The 23,466-nt window shown below is 37.1% G+C and overlaps 1 protein-coding gene across 2 annotated transcripts in view; it reads left to right on the top strand.

The window, feature by feature from the left end:
• The window catches only part of NALCN (sodium leak channel, non-selective), a 212,108-nt gene that overhangs the window by 133,003 nt on the left and 55,639 nt on the right, over positions 1-23,466 (top strand). For both annotated transcript variants that reach the window (XM_041423382.1, XM_041423381.1), the window contains one exon: positions 21,567-21,703. In XM_041423382.1, the coding sequence (XP_041279316.1) occupies positions 21,567-21,703 (137 nt within the window). The remainder of the gene's footprint in view (positions 1-21,566; positions 21,704-23,466) is intronic.

The raw sequence follows: 23,466 nt of genomic DNA, 5'->3' as shown, positions 1-23,466 counted from the left end.
CTTTCACTCTCCACCTGGTTAATACATTGCCTGTTCTGCATAGTCTGATTCTGTAGGATTCTACTGCCTGTTACTTCTACCAAGTTTCTGAAGTGTGTTTTGTGTCAACGTTGTGAGGGTTTTAATAACAGAATACTAATGCAACTATGGGGTTTTTAAAGTTTTGTTATTAATATAAAAGCCTGTGTATGTATTATTCTTGTCTAGTTTTATGCCCTCACCTTAATATGGCTTTATTTTTTTCTGTTTTTTTGTTTCCTAACAAAATTTTATAAATCTTTAGGTTTCCCATAGCTTCATTCTATACAGAGAAACTCGTGTTTTCCTTGTTGACTACTCCATTCTGGGATTACTTCTTTAACAGTTTTTGCAGCCAGTGAAGTTCCTTAAAAATTTTGTGAAAGTTTGAACGCCTGAGTAGAATTCATCTCACTTCACCAGTATATTATTACATTGTATGTGCAGTTTGAAATATTCATGTGGATTTCCTTCTCTAGTCACTGAAGAGCAGCAGATACTTTTGGACAGCAATTTTGAGACTTCTTTTATTTTGTAGGGCAGCTACAGGAAATTTCGAAGCCAGCTCCAAGCCACCCTCACTGTATGAACTATCTTTCCTTCATCTGCAGCATAATCTGTGGCTTACAGCAATGAAACCTTTATGGCATTGCTTCTCAAGTGCATATCCCACTTTTCCTGGGAAAGCAGACACGAAATAAGACTAGTTTGTCTTTGACCTGTTCTTATATCCCAGAACCCTTTAGCTGATCCTTGTCAGAAAAAGGGTACTGGACAGATGGATCTTTGATCTAACCTAGTGCACTCCTAGTGTTTCATAATCTGAACTGGATTTCAGAAAAAAATTGCAGGTAGCATAAAGATAAACCCATTGTTGGCTAAAACCATGTGCATGGTCATTTTACTGTTTTATAATTCCACAAGGGAAAGAGAAAGCATCTCAAGCATATCTGAGCATGAGCCATGGTCTGACTTCCTTATGCAGTTAATCTTACCTCTGTAATCCTACTTCCTGGAATTCCACCATGAAATATAAGTATTTTTTATATCTATAAATAATTCTAATATTAAAATATAAAAATTTCCTTTGTTTACCTTATGCTTGTGACAACAAACGAAGCTTACCTCACTAACTTTGGAGGGTTTCTCTTAGAATTTGTGTCAGACAAGATTATTGTGTCCCTATTTTCCTACTGGAAAATCAAAGCTGAAGTGGCATCCTTAGATTCATACACAAATTCCCACTATGATGAAGAATCAAAAAAAGACGGGTTTAGATCTTAGGCCCCTTGAGTCAATCAGGAACATACATCCACTTTTAAATTGTTGAAATCTCACATAAGTTTAGTTCTCTGCTTCAAAGAGAAAATCCCTTAAGGAAGATCAGATTTCTGTCATATCACACATATGCTGTCTGTGCTCACTAGTGCACACTCACAACATTAGTACAGATGGCATTCATTACTAAAAATATTTTCCCCATGCCTTACTACCTGGCAACAGAAATTCTTGGAGGAGTAAACAACAATATGCAGCAGGGACATTTTTTTTCTAATTTGATTCAATTCTCATACTCACCAACGAAGGTGCTTGTCAAATGTACTTGTTCCTTTCCCTCCAGTTCTGCTTCACACCATGAAATACATAGAATATTTTTTTCTCTTAAATCCATATCAAAGCAGCAAGTGCTTTGAGATATATATATATATATGTAACTATAGATCATTTTATACACACACACACACACACACCCTGTATATCATGGTATATATACCTGTGTATCATGGTATGTGTCTATTTCTACATATAGTATGCATATATATATATATTTTAAATAAGCTGCCTTTAGAATTATATTTGAAAAGTAATAGATTTCTACCATGTTCATTTTCTCTCTTAAATCTCACTTTAACTCTTTGATGTTGAAAACAGAAATTTTTATAAAGAAGCTTGGAGATAATGGTAGATTCTTTTCTGCTTTTTTCTGTTGAGATAGATTCTTGTTTACAACAATGTTTAATGTCCGAACACTTCAATTTGATGCCAGTGGTTCAGAGTCACATTTTGAAATGCTTAGAAGCTTTGGAAAAAAGAGGCAGTCAAGCAAACTTTAGAGGTCTTTGCAGAGCTTTTATAGCAAAAGCATAAAAGAAATAAAAGGAATCCATTAGGCAATCTGTCTCATGAGAGGGAGCAATTACAGTAGAATAAAGTAAATTAGGATTTGAGTGCCATCAAAAATGGCAGAGTTATCATGAAGTCTGATTCTATAATGGTTAGAGGTTTTTGGTGGTGGTAGTGGTGGTGGTGATGGTGATGAGGCAATGTGGAAGTCTATACTGGAATCTACTGCCACCTAATTGTCCAGAATATGGCACCAGAGGATAGACATATTTGAAAATAATTTTAAAAACCTAATAAATATTTATGTGTTAATCCCTCTTATCTACTCTATTTTTTCTCTTCTTGTTGTCAAGAAAACATAGCAATTAATCCTTTTTTGTTATCACTACACAGTTACTTTTCCTTCTTCACTACTCAAATTAAAAAATCCCTGATTTATAATAAGACTTTCAGCAGCCTACTATCTAAAGGGAGAGTATCTGATTTCTGAACATCAGTAAAGATAATTCTGGCACATATATCCTAAATATGAATTTGACACTACTTCCCTTTTATGCAAGAACACGTAAGTGGAATTTTGGTTAATTTTAGTCAAGACAAAGCAAGTCAGTCTCTAAAGAGATAGTGCTGATTCCTTCTACATTTTTTTCTAAAGTGCATTTGAATAGAAGCTTCAAATAAAATATTTATATTGAGTAGAATAAAATATTTTTTATTATTGCATGACTGATCTCCACAGTATCCTGTTGATTTTTGAAAACTCATATATACTTATTTGCTTATAGAGGTGGAATTTGTAGTAACTGACGCAGTATTTATATGCCAAACAATCAAACTTATATCCCCAGAGCAAACATAAAATTTTATTACTGTGATTCCTATAGTATTCAGCTTTGTTTGTCTCAAAGCTGAAGAGAAGAAGCACAATTTGTACTTTTGATCCCAAATTCATGTGCAATCATTTGTTGATTTTGCAATTAGCACTTTGATTCCAGTGTCTGTGCTTGTTGCTAACTCAGAGCAGCTGGATTCACATTTTTAATCCATGTAAAAGAAATCTCCCAAGAGTAAAAAACTTTATGCACATAAATGCAATTATTTATAAGAAAGAAGTAAGATAATCTTCTGACATATTCTGAAAAGTCTATGATAATACTGTATGTTTATGCAATAAGCATCATAACAAAAGTTTTAGTGTTTTTATATTTAATCCAGCTCTCAGGAGTTTAGAAGCAACTCTCTTCAAGTTTTTGAACACTTATATTCAAGAAAAAAAATCTCATTCATTTAGATAAAGGTTGGAATTTTCTAAAGTGTCAAGGGACAGGATTCATGTCACTTTGTTAACTGTGCAAAAAAGTTAGGCATGTAGCTAAGCTAGTCATCTGCACTTGCCTGTAGTCATAGTTACCCTCCAGGGAATGATTCATCCCATCCAAGTAGAGTGCTCTCTTTTTTCTGTTACAGGGGAAGTCCAGACAGTTAATTAGGCAAAATGCCTGATTTTCAGTGGATAACATTAAACTAAATACCCAAGTTTAATGAATTAGGAACCTGTGTTTCATTGGCATTTAATCATATGGGTGCTTCCACATTAATGAAGCCAAAAATCATAGTGTGTAACAGCAGGCACTTTACTGAAGCACCTAGGCTGGGATCCTAATTTAGGTTAGGGACCTATATGATAATGACAACAAAGGATAAAAGTCAACATTCAAAGCTGGTCATCTCTATTCACTCACAGCAGAAAACAAAGCCTGTATTTGCGAATTTAGGTTCATAAAATAGCAGATCCCTGTCATTGGCACTTCATTTTTTAAGGGAACGTGGCACAAATTGGACAGGATCTTTGTAGAGGTTCCTGACCTCCACCTGAGTTGGTTCAGAAGGCAGTACAGGCCCTGTCTCACTTGTGGAGCAAAAGGTATGCTGAGAGGCAAAAGCAGAATGGTCTGTGTGAAACCAGACATTCACCATTTGCTATGGGAATAGGTCAGAAATGTTGGTGTCACACATTTTAGTGTATCCTACTAAGACTTTGTGGTTATGTTTGGTCTTAAAAGACAAAGATACAAATAATTCCTTCCCCAGAGAATGAGGCTCTCACTATTCTGCCAGTGATGTTGAGGATATCCATCTTATATTCTCTGCAATGATATGTTAACAAGGGTTGCTGCATTGATACCAAGATACTGAAATTCCTTTTTTTGTATTTACTGTGTTGTTCCAGTATTATTCTTGTCAGTGTGCTTATCACCTTTCTCACTCACCACCATTACAATTCCCATTTTCTCAGCTACTGCTCTTTTTCTTTCACATCCAGAAAAGAATAGTCTTTTATAAGTGTTTCTGTGTCCCAGGCATATACCTATTGCTGAAATTCTTGATGTGAGACAAAGCTTTCACACTAACTGGGTTTCCAACATGAAAGTCACACTGAGATAAAGAGATAAAAATGTTTTAATAATGCTTTCCAGAATAAAATACAGAAGTCAGGTCTGCAACCTAATCTTCTATTAGCTATTTTGTCTCTTGCACACATAGCATCTTTCTGCTTTCAGTGCTTGGGACAGTTGCAGATTTTAACTCATTTTTAGGTTTGAGGTTTTTTTGTTGTTGTTTTTCTGTTGAAATTAGATACCAGGAAAAGGGGGTCTAGGTTTTACTACTGATCTCTTGAGTATACCTTCAGGATGATTGGTGAAGCAGTCATCCTGTATATCTATGCATTTTCATTTTTTGTTTGCCTTTTTTCAGTATTTCTAGATACTAGGCTGTGAAGTTTGGTTTCTATACACTCTTGCCCTTCAGATATTCATAATGTCTTCGTGTAAAGCAGTTCTAACCAGTGAAACAGTGAAAATACATGCTATTTTTATAGCTTCTGCTAGATGCTCCTGCTGCTGCCTTTTTATATTATTGTCTGTAGAACAAATAAAGGGAGCAACCTTAACTAAGTGCACTGCTTATTTTTCTTTAACTTTTAATTCTGAGCTTCTAAAAATAAATATTTCTTCATTCATCCATTAGTTTTTATCAAGAAGTCTTCATAATTAAGCCCCTGTGAGAGCCTTACAGAGGTGAGGGCTAACAGAAAGGTGTCTTCAGCAGAACTGGTCATAGAAAGAGGATGAGTTAAAATTTCATTGTCAGCCAAACTCAAGTCCATGTTCTCCAGTACCACGAGTGAGGTCACGTTCTACCTAACCTTGGTTCTGGTAGGAGAAGAAAGCTTGTCTGCTATGAAGGATAATTGAATGTATAATTCTGGCTTCATGGGATGCCAGAAGCAGTACAAAAATAAAAGCTTTTTCTTAATGTGGATTTAGGAGTGGAGAAAATATAATCAAGCTGTTTGCAGTAACTCTAGGAACTGAAACTGTTAATGGTATCTGTTATTTTTAATATCTGAATTGTGATACCAATAGATCTGCATCAAGCTTCTCTATAAAGCCTTCTTGATGTCAGAAGAAAATTATTTTCTGGTTAAGTTCTAGGAGATCAAATTTTCAGAGCTCATTTGCTGAAGCTGCAGCTTGTATAAGAGTTCAGGAGTTGTAACAGATTTTCTCCATGAGAGACATGATGTGATTTACAATTATATCTGGTACCACTCATATTTTATTTTTGTTTCAAATGTGTTTGCCTTGAAAAACTGACTTGAAAGCCTGTAATGCACTTAGGTATTAGTGAAGATAAGTGGAAAAAAATACTTGTGGAAACTTGTTGGAAGTTGCAATTTGTGAGATGGTAAGAATTTCATCAGATACCTTTTTATCTTTAAGATGTGACTGAGAATGCATATTTTTATGCATATGTGTGGGAATTTCCTTGGCTCTCCCTAAGCTTACAGTAATGTGACAATTTTGACTAAACATGAGGGCAAGAGAAAGTCCTAAGATCATTCACAGTGAGAATAGAGGATCATTAGAGTTGGAAGATCATCTTGTCCAAGCTCCTTGCCAGGGTAAAAATCTAAACAGTCTTAATATTTTTCTTCTAAAACATAGAAAAAAACCTCTGAATCAGATATATTTTGGTTATACAGTCAGTGCCTTGGGGTAGTTAAAAAGCTTACAATGTGCTACATTCCATTCTGCACTAAAAATAACGTGAATTCAGGGAGGATGAGGTACCCTCTAGGCAGTACTATAAGCAATTATGTTCAGGGCAAAAAAGCACTGATCAAAATGTCAGGACAAGCTCTTCCTTCTGCAATTGTTTCCATGTTCTTTGAAAAGAGTATAAGAAATTTTAGACCTCCTGAGTGTACTTGTAGATGCTTGTTTTTCTAGTCTATGCATCTGATTATCATATACTAAATGTATATTTTGGGTCTGTTTACCATAAAAACATAGTATATATTTTTGCTCTCTAATACAAGCAGCCTGTGATTTTGGAGCTACACAGACATACACAGATGTGCCAACCATTTCAGAATCATAAAAGATTTTTCCATTTCAGGTCCTGCAAATACCTTTGGTACACATGCATATGTCAATGCAGGTGTGCACACTCGCACCCACACACAACAAATTTGTCAAAATACAGAGTTTTTCAAAGTTATCAATTTTTATGGTTTGCAGAACAACAACAGATCCCTTTTTAAATCATGCCAATTTTATGAAAGGGCTGAATATGTTCCCAGTTCTTGAAAAGGCATGTGTGTGCCTTCTGTTCTTCTTTAAAACAAAATCTTTAAATCCTTAACATCTCAAATAGTGCCTCTAATAAGCTTCCTTCTGTTTAGCACTTATTTTCCTCCCATTGAGCATGTCTTAATTCCACAATATTATTTTATCAATTTTCAGCAATGAAATTATATGGAGTATCTACGTATCTTGTTTGCATTGGCAGTGGATTGTCCTGCTAAAGACTTTTATTTTGGTAACCCAGGTGTACTGGGTTTGAATGTAAATCCTTTCAGACCTCTGCCTTAAAATTACTTCTCCTTAGGTATGGTGTTGCTTGGTATTCAACATGATGGTCACTGACATCAGAGGAAAGCCTCACATTCTAGTAACCTATAGCTTCATGCCTCTCTAATAGCTCCAGTTGTATCACTAAATCACAGGCTCTTCTGAGCTGGAAGGGATTCACAAGGATCATCGAGTCCAACAGAGAATAGCCCATAGTGGGATTGACCCTGCAGCCTTAGCATTATTGCACGGTGCTCTAGCACTGTCAGTGTCACCTGACAGTAGAACCAAGGTGTTCACAATTGCTTGGCAGTTCCTTGTGACCAGTGATTGGTAGAATTTCACCATATACCTTTCAGGTTAAAAAAAAATGTGCCAAATACCAATACAAAAATTTATTATGAAGCTTACTGAGGAAGAATCTCTAGGCTTGGAATAAACCAACAGGCCTGCTGGACAAAAGCAAAGGTCTTCCTGGAGCAATGTATAGTTCCTGACAGTGGCCAGAAAAATATGTTTAGGAACTAACACAAGAAAAGGGAAATCACAAAGTGGTATTTCTTTCTCTGGTGATATTTCATACTTGAATGATAGTCAGCTTCTGGGGACACGGGAACTTCCAGTGTCCAACATGATGTATCTTTGTCTAGTAGTTCTTGATGGATTTTTTTCTGGCCTGTCTGTTAAATCTATTTTTAAAAATGTATATATTCTAGCATTTACTATCTTCAGTAGCAAAGATAAATTTAACAATGCACCTTGTGAAAAGATATTTCTTTTTCAGCTAATGAGCCTTCCACTTGATTTTTTCATTTAATGCCCTCTAACCTGTGATGTTCAGTCATTCCAGTCCAATGCTTTTTCAGTGCTCTGTCTTTCCTACAGTGTCTGTTATTACTTCCTGTGTTGTCTGTCTTTGTGCACCTGTGCATTTAGCTTTAGATTCAAACCAAAGTTTCTTTTCACTGGGAAAATCTATTTTAAGTCATCTCCTTTTGCAAGAAAATTTGGCAGTTAAACTAACACATCTTGGAAAAAGTCATGTTTCATATTTCTTACAAACCCCCTCTTTTATTGCTGTTTTTTTCAAAGTAAATAAGTCAGCATGTGAAATTACTAGGATAGAATTTCTGTAACATCTTTTCTTGAAAGTTTTAGTGTTTTATTTTTAACAAGAATTCAAAATACCTAGTCCATAATAGAAAAAGTACCAGGAAGTACTGTCTCCCTGCATGCAGCTAGCTTGCTGGTGCTTTTCTGGTCTCGTTTTTCATGGATTTAATTTTTTGCTTTCCCTTTGTCTTCACTTGCTCTCTTCAGATCTCTTTTCTGGTGAGGCAGCTTAGTATTGGAAAGCAAGGTGTTTATAGGGAAAGTTCAGGCCATCCAGATACGGTCCTTATTCATTCAGAAGATAGTTCTGATGTTACTCCTGTTAATACCAATGACTATACTGGCAATGCAAATATCATTTTAACAGACCTATGAACAACTCTTTTATTCAGTGATGAGCAAAACTGTACTCACACTTTATGACCCCGTTTTATTTACAGTGTGAAGGAGCTTTTCTTCCCCTCTGCTCCCTTCTCCCCCGATTCTTATTAAGTAGAACCAGAGCACGTAGTTCACCACTGCTTCTAATTGATACCACAATGACAAGGTCAAACAGTGGTAACTGGCTTTTTAAGCACATGGCTTCAAAAGCTATGTTGAGTGCTACCTCAGAAGTGACATTTTGTCTGTCAGTACAGGATGAGTTGGAAAAGACAGGGTTTGGGATGCTAAACACATTTGGTCAGAATACATTGCCAAAGCCCTGTGCCTTTCACCCAGCACCTCCAGGCATTCAGAATATCCAGGAAGACACCACTGACAATTTCAGCATTTGCATCACTTCCAAATTTTGTGTGCTGATGCTTCAGCATTAAAGTGGGAGTTTCAGCATAGCGATTTTTCATGAACATATTGTGTGAACAAGGTGTTATAATTGGTATATCTAATTTAACCACATTTGGCATAAAATTTTATATATGTGAATTTGTGTGTGAAAATCAAGGAGCTTTTTTAAGCCTAGTTAGAGTTACTTGTCTCCAGAGTATTTTTATTCTGAGAGCAGTGCTTGAGGTAATTCTAAATGGGAAATAACTATAAAATAGAATAAAAATGAAAAATTACCTTTTCATTATATCTGATTCCATGTGAATGGATTTTTAACAAGTTCCAGGGAAGATAAGTGTCAAGCGCATTTCATTAACCAATGAAAAGTACAGTAATGGTTCCACACTGGATTTTATGTACTACATAAAATGCATAAAATCCTTCTTTTCATCGTAGACGGAAGGCAGAATTTTCACAAAATTCAGGTTGGTTCCCCATTCCTGGGACTTATGCAGAACACTTAAATAGGCATTATTTCAAAAGTAGGAAGCTTTACAGAGACTGTGTCCATTTCTAGAAGACAAGACAACCTTTCAAGACTGGAAAATAAGGTCATCTGGAAAACTATTCATGCTAGACTATTTCTTCTTTAATAACTAGGAAAGTTTTGAAAGTCCCCTCACGGCTGTAACTTCAAGACACCAGTGTTGTTTGAATTTTTTTTTTACCTCTTACAACATCTGTCACCTTTTTTAAAAACAGCATCAATGGATCACAAATTCTGGGTGACATGTTTTATTCATAATGGTGAAATAAACACCTAAGTATTAATTCAGAAGTTCCCAATTCCTGGTATATCCAATCTGCCCCAAAAAAATACCCAAAAAATCAAGAGGGTTTCTCATGGAGGAAGTTTTGTGAAAAAAAAGTGGTATAAAATAGAGACTTTTCAATAGTCTAGCCAAGAATCATATTTAAAGCACACATTTTTTCAAGGAGGAGGGATGGGAGTTGTGTTTGCTGTGAAGGTGGGAATAGCAGTAACAAAAATGTAGATGTAAGCTTCTGCTGATTCATGTATATCGCCAGGCAATAAAATGCTTACCTAGCTTTTATATCACCAGGAACTCATTTAATCTTTTTGTTTTATTTAGTCTATATCAAAGGAAAATGCAAGTGCTTGTCAGGGCACATAAGTGATTCTAGATGTTCCATCCTCTGAATTAAGGGGCAGTCCTGCAGCAGTTTGGAATGAAGGGTTTATGTAGCATTACCGGTTATTTCAATAGCAGTTGGATTCATGAAAATCCATGCTGAGTTTGCCTTTGTGCCCTCTGTGCCACAGAGGTCTGCATTGTGTTTTAGGCCCTTAGGAGCCTGTGAATCTATGCACTTATGTACACATTGTAATTAACTTTTGCATTCTTGAAAAAAAAATAGAGGCCTGGCCTCTGCATGAGATTTAATTCCTGCTTCATTAAAAAGAGCTAGCAGCTTAGAAGAACTGATTAATTATATTTTTGCTGTATTTTTGGAACCTGAGTCTAAGACAGGCACTTCTTTTCCACTTAGAATTCAGAGGACTTCTCCTTCTATAGTTCCTCAAGAATGGACCAGGCACTCTTTCAAAAATGTGACAGAAGATGAGGAAGCCTGCAGGGTTTTCCTGCATAGTATCCAGTGAGTGGGAGCACTGTTTCGGAATGAAGGGAGAATTCTTACACATATCTTTCTCTTTAAAGGAGGAGTCCATAACCCCAAGGACACAAAGAAAACAATCTCCATCTCTTGTGAAAGGGAATAACAGCACTCAGGAGTCTAGCTCTGGCTAAAATTTCATCAGCAAACTTGTGTGGAAGAAAGGGCGGCCAGTAACATCAAATTATTTCTGTTTTCATCTAGCCAAGTCATGAAGGTTTCTGAAGTAGTTTGGATCAGCCTTTGTGACCTCCCAATTACCACTTGTATAGGTTTGTCTCTACGTGTCCTTTAGTAAAATAAATCTTCTGTCTGAATTTCTGTACTGGAAAAACACTGTGTAACTGTAAGGAATCTAAAACTCAGGCCACTTATGTCAAGTTAAATGTTCTGTCTCTAGTTCAAAATGAGCAACCAACCATCCATAAAAAGGCAAGGGGCAGCTAATTTGTGCAAAGACAAAGTCTCTCCTGTTTAAAGAAATGTCCTGAATTTTGGCCTCAGCTACATCGGTGAATTTTTTCTCAACTTCAGTTACATTTTCTAAGTAAGGATATTTGATTGTAAAAATTACTCCACTATGTGGATGGCAAATACTCAGATCTAAGTTGTATTCATTCATTATCTTCTCAGAGAATCTAATAGAGCCCAGTAATGATCTGGAAAAAAGCAGAAGTTCTTAAGAGATGATGTATGTCTATGCACAACAGTAAAACTGAAGAGCATAATTATCTGTTGTCCTGCAGTTCATAGCTATCTGCAAATCATAGAATTACATAAAAGTCTATGCTGGAAGGGATTTCTGAAGAACACCTGGTCCAACCTGTATTGGGAGCAGGCCATTAGATGAGATCACCCTGAGTCCTATCAGATCAGCTCCTGGACATCTCCAGTGATAAAATTTCCTTGGCTTGTCTAGGCAACTCATTCCAGTGGTTGTCTTCAGAGTGAAGAATTGCTTTGTTCTATCTAGAGAGACTCTTTATCATTAAGCAAATGGCTTATTCTTTGCTTCCTGTCGTGTGACCAGGTATCTTTGTGAAGAGTGTTCCTTTATATTCTCTAGAACTACATTACAGAATAAATTTCCATGGCCCCTCCACAGACCCTCTCCAAAGTGGCAATCCCAAACAAATGAAATTGCATAGAGATCAGATCAGATCAGATCATACAGCCACATGCATATTTAGCTGAATACATTTAAGGAAACAAATGCACATGATAATGGTGTTTATAATAAAAGCACTTAGAAAAAAAAAAGTTTAAAAGAAGTACTGTGCACTGTGGTTGATGTTGGCTTAGTCCTGTGAATAAGAGCAAGAATAATGAACTCATTGTCACATTTCCTACTTATGTAAGTGGATTTTTATGGATATTTGGTGTTTCATCTGAATTGTGTTCCATTTGGGTTTCAAATGAAACATTCTTGTCCTAATTACATACAGTAGGTCATCTTTTTGGTCTTTGTAGAGATCATATGTGTGTTAGAAGATATTGTAATATTGGCCTGTGCCAGCAAAGTATCTATTTACAAGGGTGTCCAAACACACTATTGCACAACTAAAAAGAAGGAAACACAGTTTTGCATTACCACAGCCAACAGAAACAAAATGCCATCTGCTGCACAAGCACCTACATCACAGTCTGTGACAAATACTTTTCAGCATGTACACAAAACTGCTTCCACCTCAAGCAGCACTCAAAAATTCATGTGGATCACGTAGGTTGGATTTGAAAATTGGAATTAGGTTCATGTACCAAAGGTAAGTGTCAAGATTTTACCCCAGACACACAGTTGCTCCCTTACTCTAAGGATCAGAAGACTAAAAGTGAGAAAACTCGTGGATTGAGATACAGACAGTTTAATAGATAAAGAAAAACCCATACATGCAAGCAAAGCAAAATTAGGATTCATTCACTATTTCCCATGGGCAGGCAGGTGTGCAGCCATCCCTAGGAAAGCCATCTTCCATCACATCTATTGGTGACGTGGGAAAAGAGACACCATCATTCCAAACATCCCCCCGTTCTCCTTCTTTCCCCAGCTTTATATACTGAGCATGATGGCATATGGTCTGGAATACCCCTTTGATCAGCTGGGGTCAGCTCCCAGCTTCTTGTGCATCCTCAGCCTTCTTGCTGGTGGAGTGGGGTGAGAGGCAGAAGAGGCCTTGATTCTGTTGAAGTGCTCCACAGCAATAAGGAAAACATCCCTCTGTTGTGAGCAGCGAGAATGCAAAACACAGCCCCATGTCAGCCACTATGAAGGAAATTGCCTCTACCCCAGCCAAACCCAGCATGGTGTGTTTCCTGCCATGCAGATGAAACTAAGTAGTGAGTCAAGTTGGATATGCCTGCTGTCCCTTCCAGTTTAGTGGTGATCTATCTCATGTAATCCTCATACAATGCATAGAACAGCGTATACTAATCACATGGAATAAAAGTTTTGCATATATGGGGAAAAGTTTCAGACCTTCAATACTTAGGTGCGAAGAAGACCTAGGTAAAAGTTATCTTCCTTTGTTAAACTGTGGGCAGGGACATACACGTTCTCTGCAGATTGAGTTATTTATCTCTATGACCTCTCTGCTCTTCAGCATTTTGAATACTTCTCGCTGTCTGTATCCTGATAGAAAGTCAAGATGATGACTTCCTCAGTCAGTCACAAACTGGTTCACTGAGTGTCTTCAGCTCTTTCTTACGTAAATGGGAGCTGCCTGTGGTGAAAACCTTTGAAGGTCTGCCCACAAAATTACAATTTCCCAGATTGGCTCTGTTTTCCTGTGAACCTGGCAGGGCAGATGTAGATGTGTGTCAGCTACATTTAGGTAAGGATCGTTTGCAAAGCTGCCTCCAGGAATCTTCCTTTGTGTAGAAGCTAGAATAGGAAAGCAAATATCAAGAGTCTCTGAGTTGTCTTGCAATGGTAATTTGTTTGCTTCCCATGTAGAAGCACCCTTTCAGGTTGAAATGAATTTTACCCTGAATCTTGAAGATGAACACATTGTAACTAGTCAATATTGAATGTTTACATTTGTACAAGAGCAGACTTCATACATCTTGCGATGCTTTTGTTCACTTGAAAATATTTTAGTTGCTTGTTGTTCATCGCATATATAGTTCATAACAAATAATGATACATGTTTTACGAGTGATACAAGTTTACGTGAAGTCTCAAGTTTCCCCTGGTGAAATGGAGCATGCAATGCATTTTCTATTATAATGGTTATTTTTTTGCAATTCACTAACCTTTGTATAGAAACAAAAATGTGTCTGCTACTTATGCCAAGAGAAAAATAATGAATATGAAAATGGTATTTTTCATATTCATTATGGCATTTATATGTGAAATAGCTGTTAAAAGAAGAGTTAGGCATGTTAACATTAAATTTATGTTTCATTTTCATTATCTATTTTAAACTATCCATCAAAATATGTACTTACCCCTGAACTGTTTTAAAATAAAGGCGTGGTTTATTTATCTTAAGATAATATAAATATTGACAGAGTTAGGTCTGTAGTTTGACTGTATGCTCTTAGAAGGCTTTTTCAACCTAAATTGATAGATTAATAGATTCTATGAATCTATTAACTATTTCGTCTTCCTTACACTAGAGCATCTTCTCAAAGCTAGTAATGTAGCCAATCTGTATCAGGAGAGAAAGCTGTCCAGGACGTGCTCTCTGTCCTTAAAGCTGGCCAGCTGGCAGAGCCTGGCTTGTACATACAGCAAAGTTATTTTCCTCTCCCAAAACTAGCTCCCATTTGAAAGGAAGTGCCCATACTGCCTACAGGGAACATGCCCAGTTGGAATAAGTGCCAAACTGTGCTCAGGCATGATCACAGAGAGTGCTAGCTGGCCAAAAAGCGTGCAGGCTGTCTTGCTAACAGTGTAACACAGTGATGGATCTCACTCCAGCTCTTAAGCCCATAGCCCACTACTGGCACAGGTGTAGCCTTACCCTGCCCCTGTATCCAGGGAAGCAGTCACCCTGAGGTGACAGGCCATCTGGCTTCTCTCACTTATTTGTTAGTATGAGATGAGCCAATATGTGGAGACACCTTTTCTAGTTGAATATAAGAAGTGCCTAGAAGAGTGTACAATTTACTTCCCATTTGAGAGACTGTCATTAGCTGAGATGAATGCCATCGTAGATGCTGTGGTCTGGATGCCTAACACTGGGAGTTAGGCATCTGATTTAAAGAACATGCTGGATTCAAGTTCCCTATTTAGTCAATTAAACAAAAAATAAATGTGTGAAATAAATAGCCAACCCAAGATCTGAACTGACCTCTACAAGTGTCTCTTCATCACTTTTGGCTACAAAAAGACATAATTAAATTAATTTAGGTGGCTACTTCCGTCTAAAGGCAAGAAGGTTGAATCTGATCTGGTAAGCACATTCCTGGGGCGTGATTACAAATTCTTGACTGCACAGAGTCTTGGATTGCCCATTTTCTTTTAATTGTATAACACTTGCCCCTGCAGAGGCAAAAAAATTTGGAAATAAGGCTAAAGTGTAAACCATGCAGCAATGTATGGCAGTCTGTAGTCAGTATGAAGTAATAGCTCTGAAAAATTCATCTTATTTATCTCAATTGATCACAGAGAAACTATGAAAATTTGGATTCCTGTCTTCTTTTACATAAACAGACTATATCTTAGCCAAATTTTGCTAGCTGAGTTTTCCACTATTTGAATTGGAATCATATCTTGTCAGCAGCATTTGTTCCTGAGGAACTGATAGGAGCTACAATAACTGGAAGGAAGTTATTAGAAGTCCCGCATTTGTGAAATCTTACTCAATATCTGTTAAATTTGGAAGACCTAATGCAAAACTTACAAAAAGTTATCTAAATGATCAATTAAGATATAGCAGTCACAGTACCAAACCATACTACACACAGCATATAAACCCTGTTAAAGAGAGAAGTTTTTTATTACAGTAACAGATCTTGTGTCTATGGAAAATGAATGTATTCTGGTTCCTCCATCTGTCAGGAACTTTTTCAGTTTATTTTATTCTTATATTACCAACAGTGCAGTCTCTACTCTGAATGCCAGCACCACGGTGATCATAGCTTCTGGTATGTTTCACTGAAAATTCCCCATGGCAGTGCTGAACACGATTAAAATCAGTTTAGGTTCTGTTTAACCATACCGACATGGGAGAATTTTTTACTGCTTGCAACGTCCCCTTTGTTTAGGTGAACCCAAAAGGCAAAATTCACTACTGGTACATCTAAGCAGTAAAAGAGGACAAGAGAGCAAGCTCCAACACTGAACCCTTGTTTTGCATGCTGCAAAACTCTTCCCTTACTGCTGGCTCTCTCCTGAGCTCCTGGTCCTTTATTCCAGGCAATACTTTGATATACTTCAAGTAATATTTTAATTGAGAGACTGCTTTCAAAGAAAGAAGAGACAAGGCTCCACCAGGTCGTACTCTAAGACACACAGTTGTGTAGTGCTCTCCCACCTGCCACCAAACTGCCTCTCAGTTAGGCAATGCACAACCCAAATGCCATCCTACAGAGGTTCTGTGCAGGAGAATTGCACACAAAAACTCACATGTTGTTTCCGATGCCTTGAAGAATTGGAAAACCTGGAGAAAAATAACTGGTATCATTATGTCTCAGGGCCACCACTCAGGGCCTAGAAGAACCAAGAGGCAAACATTATGGCTTGAAGGCACCATGTGCCATGTGACTTTAGGCAAGGGGTTAGGCTTTTTTCAGTCTTTTCTATAAGACTATAGGCATACTAATAAGATCTGCACTTCATAAATACTTCTTTTTAACACTGTGAGTATTAGTTTTACCCAAATTCTATTTATCCAATTTTTACCCTAATTTCCAGGTTGATTTTACCTTCCTTTTATTTCATAGTGCAGGGTGCTCAAACAAAATCAACATTTTTCTTCATTGTACATGAAATTGCAGGTGTAGATAATATTAACTGAACATCTGATTTGTGTTGAATCTTAGATCAAATGCAGGTACAAAAATGTTGTTACAATTTGATGCCAAATCTGAGTGTGTGATGTGATAGCTTACCCATATGCATATCTTCGTTTAATATAGCTCATTCACCTACAAAATTCTGCCAAGTCCATAGGATTTCAGAAGCTATGATCACCGTGGTGCTGGCATTCAGAGTAGAGACTGCACTGTTGGTAATATAAGAATAAAATAAACTGAAAAAGTTCCTGACAGATGGAGGAACCAGAATACATTCATTTTCCATAGACACAAGATCTGTTACTGTAATAAAAAACTTCTCTCTTTAACAGGGTTTATATGCTGTGTGTAGTATGGTTTGGTACTGTGACTGCTATATCTTAATTGATCATTTAGATAACTTTTTGTAAGTTTTGCATTAGGTCTTCCAAATTTAACAGATATTGAGTAAGATTTCACAAATGCGGGACTTCTAATAACTTCCTTCCAGTTATTGTAGCTCCTATCAGTTCCTCAGGAACAAATGCTGCTGACAAGATATGATTCCAATTCAAATTGACTTTGTTAAATTTAAGCTTTTGGTTTGTGTGGGCAAGATCAATACTTTTGAGGTTGTTTCTATCCCTCAATGCAAATCAGTGATATTAAGAGATACTCATGTTAGTTTGTCCTTTGAACTGTTCAAGTGATCTTGTTTATATTACCAGACCCCAGAGCACTTCCACCTTTCAGACCATCAGCTTCCACCTGAGAAAATCAGGAGTTCTGCATGTGCAGACGCTTCTCTCTCACATCCTGCTTCCACAAGAGAGGATGTCAGCTGGAGGGCAGGTGTGACACTGCCTTGCACACACCTGAATATCTGAAATGCACTATGGCATATTTCTTCTGCCAAACACAGGGAGAGATTATGGAAATGCAGCTCTCCTAATCAGCTCCTGATGATTGTCTCATTCCAATTCTCTAGAGATTTTTCAGCAGCTCTGCTATTAAAGGAGTTGCAGTATTTGCTTTAAAAGAACTCACTACTTTCACCCTGACCACATTTACAGTGATTACTATCTGGATGACCTTTTTTCTCATACACAGTCATTATCTGCTGTCTTCTTTATACTGCCCTGCCTTTCCCAGTCCTCCACTTTCAGCACCATTCCTCCTACGTTGTGTATTTAGGACAAGGACTTACAGGTTCTCTTCATTTCTAAGGGCCCAGATCTTAATTATCCAAAAGATGATTTTGGCAATCACATTTTTGTAAGGAAACCTTGAAGTCAAAAATAAATTTCAACTGAAGCTGCAGTAAGTACTATGGATAGGACTATACCATGTAACACCTGTGGCACTGGAGAGAACTGGGACAATAAAGCAGTGTTGTCTGCTGCCACCCCATTCACAGTGTGTCCAGGTCGGACGGATTCTCTTCAGAACTGATTCAGTCTCACACTGGACTACCTGTCCCATCATACGTGGGGTTCAAAGCCATCTTAAGGACCAGCCATTGCTTGGGATCCTTGATCCTGGATGGCATTTTTGTGTAGCCAAGGTGGAGCCTGCGGTTTTGTTACCTCCCAGAAGAATCTGGTTTGCTTACCAACACAGCACATAAACTCAACCAGAAGACAAGAAGTGCTGATGATTCAGACTTCAAACTGCTCCAAACCAAGTGGAGACATGGCCATAATGCCTTTCTGTGAGAAAAGGATCACTCTAACATTGTCTTCACCTATAAGTCTGCCTTTCCTCACAGCTGTCTTTTGGATTGATCGAAGACAATTATGTGAACAGATCAGGGAGAGCTTGATGTTCAGGGACCTGTAAGTATTATTCAAACAACCACACAGGAATCCCAAATTAAAATATCCTCTCTGACATTCCTCACTATTTTGGTGCTATTTAGTAAAGTGCATCTGATATGTGTTCAGAGTGGACAGTTGTACTGTATGCATTGCGCCATTAAATATGCTCGTGTGAACTCAAGCAGCATCTGAGTAATGAGATAGACAAAAATTTCTTCAATGGCCTTACAGCTGTTAATGTTTTTACCATCCACAAGAGAATTTAGCCAAGCCAGGCTGACAAATTACTGTTGAGCATTTCCAGTAGGCTCTTGGGCTGCAGATGGAGGGCTATGCAGAGCAAATCAGGCCAGTGTGCATTTCCTTATCAATAGTAAGAGTAATAAATAAAACCTGAAAATCGTAGAGAAAAATGTCCGGATATTTTATTTGAGTTTATTGGATTATTTGGGTCTAGCTGTTGCTAGAAACATTCTGCACCATCATAGGCCCATTTCAAATAATCCTGTACCTTTAAAAATCAGTGTTTGTCAAGTGTTAGAGAAAGTTGCAATATAAAGGTTCTAAGCAGCAGTACAAAACAGGATGTGTGTCATGTGGAGCAACAATTACACCCTAAGTGCACAGAGAAGAACTCAGGGAAGCTAAATGCCTCACACTCCCCAATATGTAATATTATCACAGCATGAGTAATTGGAGATATTCTATAGAATTGCCTTGACTTTAGGTTGTTTTAAAGCTATCTTAAATCATTCTCCTATCCCCTTCTTTACCTTTTGAACTATACAGTTTCCCGCTTTCAAGCTGTCCGTGCTCTGTTGTGCACTTAGAGTTCAGACAACATTTCGGTGCTCTCTATTCTGTATACACTGACTTATGAAAACAGGAGTTCATAGCTGTAAGTGACATTGTCTGTGCCAAAAATATGCATATTTATGCAACGTTTTCTTATTGAGAAACAAGTGTCAGAAACTGGAAACCTTTTTTCCCTCTAAAAATAATCCCTTCCCAAAGCCTTCAACAACAGTACAGTGTTGCAGAAAAGCCCTGTTAGATTATCCAATTAATTTCCTTTTCAGTGAAAGATCTCTTTTAGCAATACTGTGACATTTCAGGGGTTCTGACTAGTCTGATTTTGAAATGATAAGGCACTTCCCTCTGGAGATCTCTCTGAACACTCAGAGATTTTCCCATAAGGCTAGTAATCTTTATTCTCATCCTAGAAATTCTGTTTCTGAATTTTGTTCTCTCATTCCTTTATTTGGTGTACACTATTGTATTCTAGAAGTAATTTATTTTCAGATATTTACTACATAAATTTGCTTAATCTCCTTTGCTCTTACTTGATCAGTTATGGTAGTAGGGGAGTAAATAATCGGACCCTTTGGTCATTCTCTTCTTTTTTCTCCTTTGTCCCAGTTGGTTAACACAGCCCTCCCCTGGTTTCATAGCTCTCTTCAGCATTGTTTTGTCTTGTCAGTGAGAAAATGGTAAAACAGCATTTAGAAACTAATTCATACCCAGATATGTTCTCTTCAAAGCAGCACAGAGATGAGCTGGGAACTTGTATATCATTTTTAATGCCTCTGTAATATCTAACCAACAGAGCTTGGTTGTGAACATAACCTTTGGCTGGTAATGCAATTGCTGCCCAAACTGGCCTTTTGATGCTATATTGAAGTCCAAGTTCTTGTTTAGTTTCTGCTCTTATTCTTTATCTAGAATTTTTTCAGTCTCTTATTTCCTGCCACTGTTTCTAAAAGGGTCCTTTTCCTTGTGCGATGTGGTATTTGCAACTCTTCACGTTTCAATATCATGTGCGCTAATGTCATAATTTCTTTCTTTTCAGGATCATTAATAGAGCAATGAAACAAGACTGGACACAATACAGATTTATGCAACATTTCCCTTTTATTCTGAATCAGCTTTACCATTAATCATTAGTCTTTGTTTGTAGCTGTTCGGTTTTCTGCAGTTTTCAGCCCACATGACAATTTCTATCCAACTGAATATGAATTGATTTTCAGTTTAAGCCGTCCTGTGGCTGGAAGTGGTGATGTTGCTGATAGCATGACAGTGCAGCAGAGCAGTTTTTCTTCTATAGCATGCTGTGGGAGCATGCATTTCACTAGGCAGGGCAAATGAGAATTAAAGCTCTGTTTGAATTCTTGGGCAACTGCCCCTGGTAAAAATCTGTAGCTGGTGTCTATTACCAGTATTCCCTGCAGGTGCTGATGGTGAAAATGTATTTTAAAAATTAAGCTTCTACTCCTTTGCTTACAAGCAGGGATGAGGAAAGAATTGGAATTTCAGTTGGATGTGTGCTGAAATAATATACAATACACATACAGTTTAAAATAAATGTGAAAATTCATTTCACTGCTTCTTTTTGACTTTGCATTTTGTTGCAATAACACACCTGAATTGCTACATAAGGTAATCAATATTCATGAATCATATCTCTATATCATGTCTGTTTATCTTATTTATTTAGCCATCACCTGTCCATGTAGATACATGTATCTGCCTGCCTTTTCTGTATTTGGATGGGGGATATTCCATTGAATAATTGGTTTTGGATAATTATAAATGCAACATTTGTGATTTGCCATAGCTAAGTATCACTGATGTAGATGGATTCGAGTTCTTTGTCATTATTTATAATGCTCATCTAAATGCAGTTGTCCTGTTATTTTTGTGTTCTGGGAGCTGGATTCTCTTAAAATTTTTTGCCTTTTAAAGTGCTGTGTTGTCTTTCAGTGTCAAAGAGCTGTCAGCATATACAGGAAGATGTGCCTAATAAGAAAAGGTTTTGGGTGTTTATTTGGTGGAAGTGTTAGAATCTATGAAGAAAACATAGAAATATTCAATGTGCTTATTTCTAATAGAAATAAGCACATTGAATAGGGCACAAATATGCATTGTATTTTAAAATTAACATTATTAGCAATCCTCCCATTTTATGTCTTTCATAAAGGCATGGTATTGTTAAGCATTTGTAAGCTTCTAGCACAAGCCATTAACTCGTATCAAATTCACTTTCTGTAGGTCTTTGCTGCCATCTTCTGCTTCTTTAAATTATTGCCGTTGTTATTATTTGGATTCTGAAAAATGAGTGGGATATTACAGAGCAAAATTTCCCTTTCTGTTATTTTTTTTTATTTTTTGTTTTCAGCTAAAGCAAAGTGAAGCTAATGCAGATACAAAGGAGAAGCTTCCCTTGCGTCTACGCATCTTTGAAAAATTTCCAAACAGGCCACAAATGGTGAAAATCTCAAAGCTTCCTTCAGATTTCACAGTTCCAAAAATAAGGTATTGAAGTATTTCCTTTGCTAGCATGTTTTAAACTTTTTTGGGGCCACTTAACACCCAAAATATTTAATTTTTCTTTTTTCTTGTGTGTTAGGCAGATAGATCAGAAAATAAAAAATGAAACAGAATTAACATAGGCATTCAAAAGATGTGGCATTTTGGGTATACCTCATTTCTCTCATTTGGGGAAAAGCAATCCTAGCATTCCTTATACCTTATTCATGAAAGCAGCTAGACTGATCAGAGCTGACATAAGTACAATATAATTGAAAAGTGTGTTGTTTCTCCTTTCCTTTGGATTTTCTTTTCTTGGCTCACATAGATGACTAGCAGTCTAATGGATTCTCATGTAGGTTTTTAAAGCTAGGGTAAATTGGCAGTAAATCATTAGAGAGGATAAAACAGAGCATGTAATATCAGTTAGCCTGTGATGACCTTGTCCCTTATTTGTATTTGCATAGTTACCTCTTTCCTGTGAAACTCACCTTAACTAAAGATCAGATGCCCAGTGATCTATTAGATCATTCTTTACTGTGGGGGTGGTGAGGTGCTGGGACAGGTTGCCCGGAGAAGCTGTGGATGCTCCATCCCTGGAAGTGCTCAAGGCCAGGCTGGATGGAGCTCTGAGCAACCTGGTCTAGTGGAAGGTGTCCCTACCCGTGGCAGGCAGGGTGGAACAAGATGATTTCTAAGGCCCCTTCCAACCCAAACCATTCTGCAAATCTGTGATGATCAGTTAGAGTACAGTTATTTTTCCTTGGTGTCAAAAAAGTCTGACAAAAAATCCAAGGGCTGCTCTAGTATATACAGGCTGCAAAGTCTGCTGAAATGCCACAAGCTGGCTGAACAGATCCTCTCTTGCCCATGTCAATATCCTCAACAAGCACATGCCACAAGAGAGGATGATGTGAAGGATTGCTGCCATTGTTCTGAGTCTACCAAGGTTACATTTCTTTTGATTAAATTCACAAGGAAGGTAAATCAACTGGTTTGACCTGTTTGTAGTACCTTAGCTGAACAAAAAGAATTAGGCTGGTCAGAATGGTCATGAAAATCAGTCTTCCAGACCTCAAGAAGACAATCACAGATGTTTTACTTTTAGTGTCAAAGTACCTTTTGGTTATATATGGCGGGTGTTCTTCTCCTACACTTAGTCTTTTTTAGTATTTCTTTCTAGTTGTGTTTTTCCCAGCATATTCTGTACTCATTCATGATCCTATTAACTACTGAAACGGATTTCAAACTAGCACTAGCAAATCATATCTTTAAATCTGAAGCTATTGTACTATATAGCAATATCTCTCCAGAGAAAAATTAGTTTTGATATAGTTCACACTGAAAGAGGCAACTCTACTGAACTTAAAATACGGCAAAATGAATGTGTATTTGTTGTAAACAGAAATGCTTCTGCTTTTTAAACATGGCATGTGTGAGGCACAGAACTGCTGAAGCGCCTTAATAATGACATTCAAAGCAGTTATATGAACAGATGTTGTTTGAAATCTTCAAGAAATAATTTCATGCAGAGAGTATGTTTCATTTGGATTATATCAGCATTTGATTTATATTGAAGTAACAACTTGCTGTTTAATGAGCTCAAAAGAGCTGAAAATGGCAAAAGGCACTGGAAATATTTAGCACTTTAATTGGTAAATAAATAAATAATAAAAGCAATTTTTTTTTTTTTTAATCTACATGCAAGAGATCCAACTTGCAATTCAGTTACGGATTTCTTTAATAAATTAATTCAGGTGTTATCAGTT

The sequence above is a fragment of the Onychostruthus taczanowskii genome, unplaced genomic scaffold (genome assembly GCF_017590055.1).
Source record: "Onychostruthus taczanowskii isolate IOZ18803 unplaced genomic scaffold, ASM1759005v1 scaffold77, whole genome shotgun sequence".
Classification (NCBI taxonomy): Eukaryota; Metazoa; Chordata; class Aves; order Passeriformes; family Passeridae; genus Onychostruthus; species Onychostruthus taczanowskii.
Note: the sequence above shows the minus strand (reverse complement) of the source record. Positions and strands in the feature narration are given on the sequence as shown.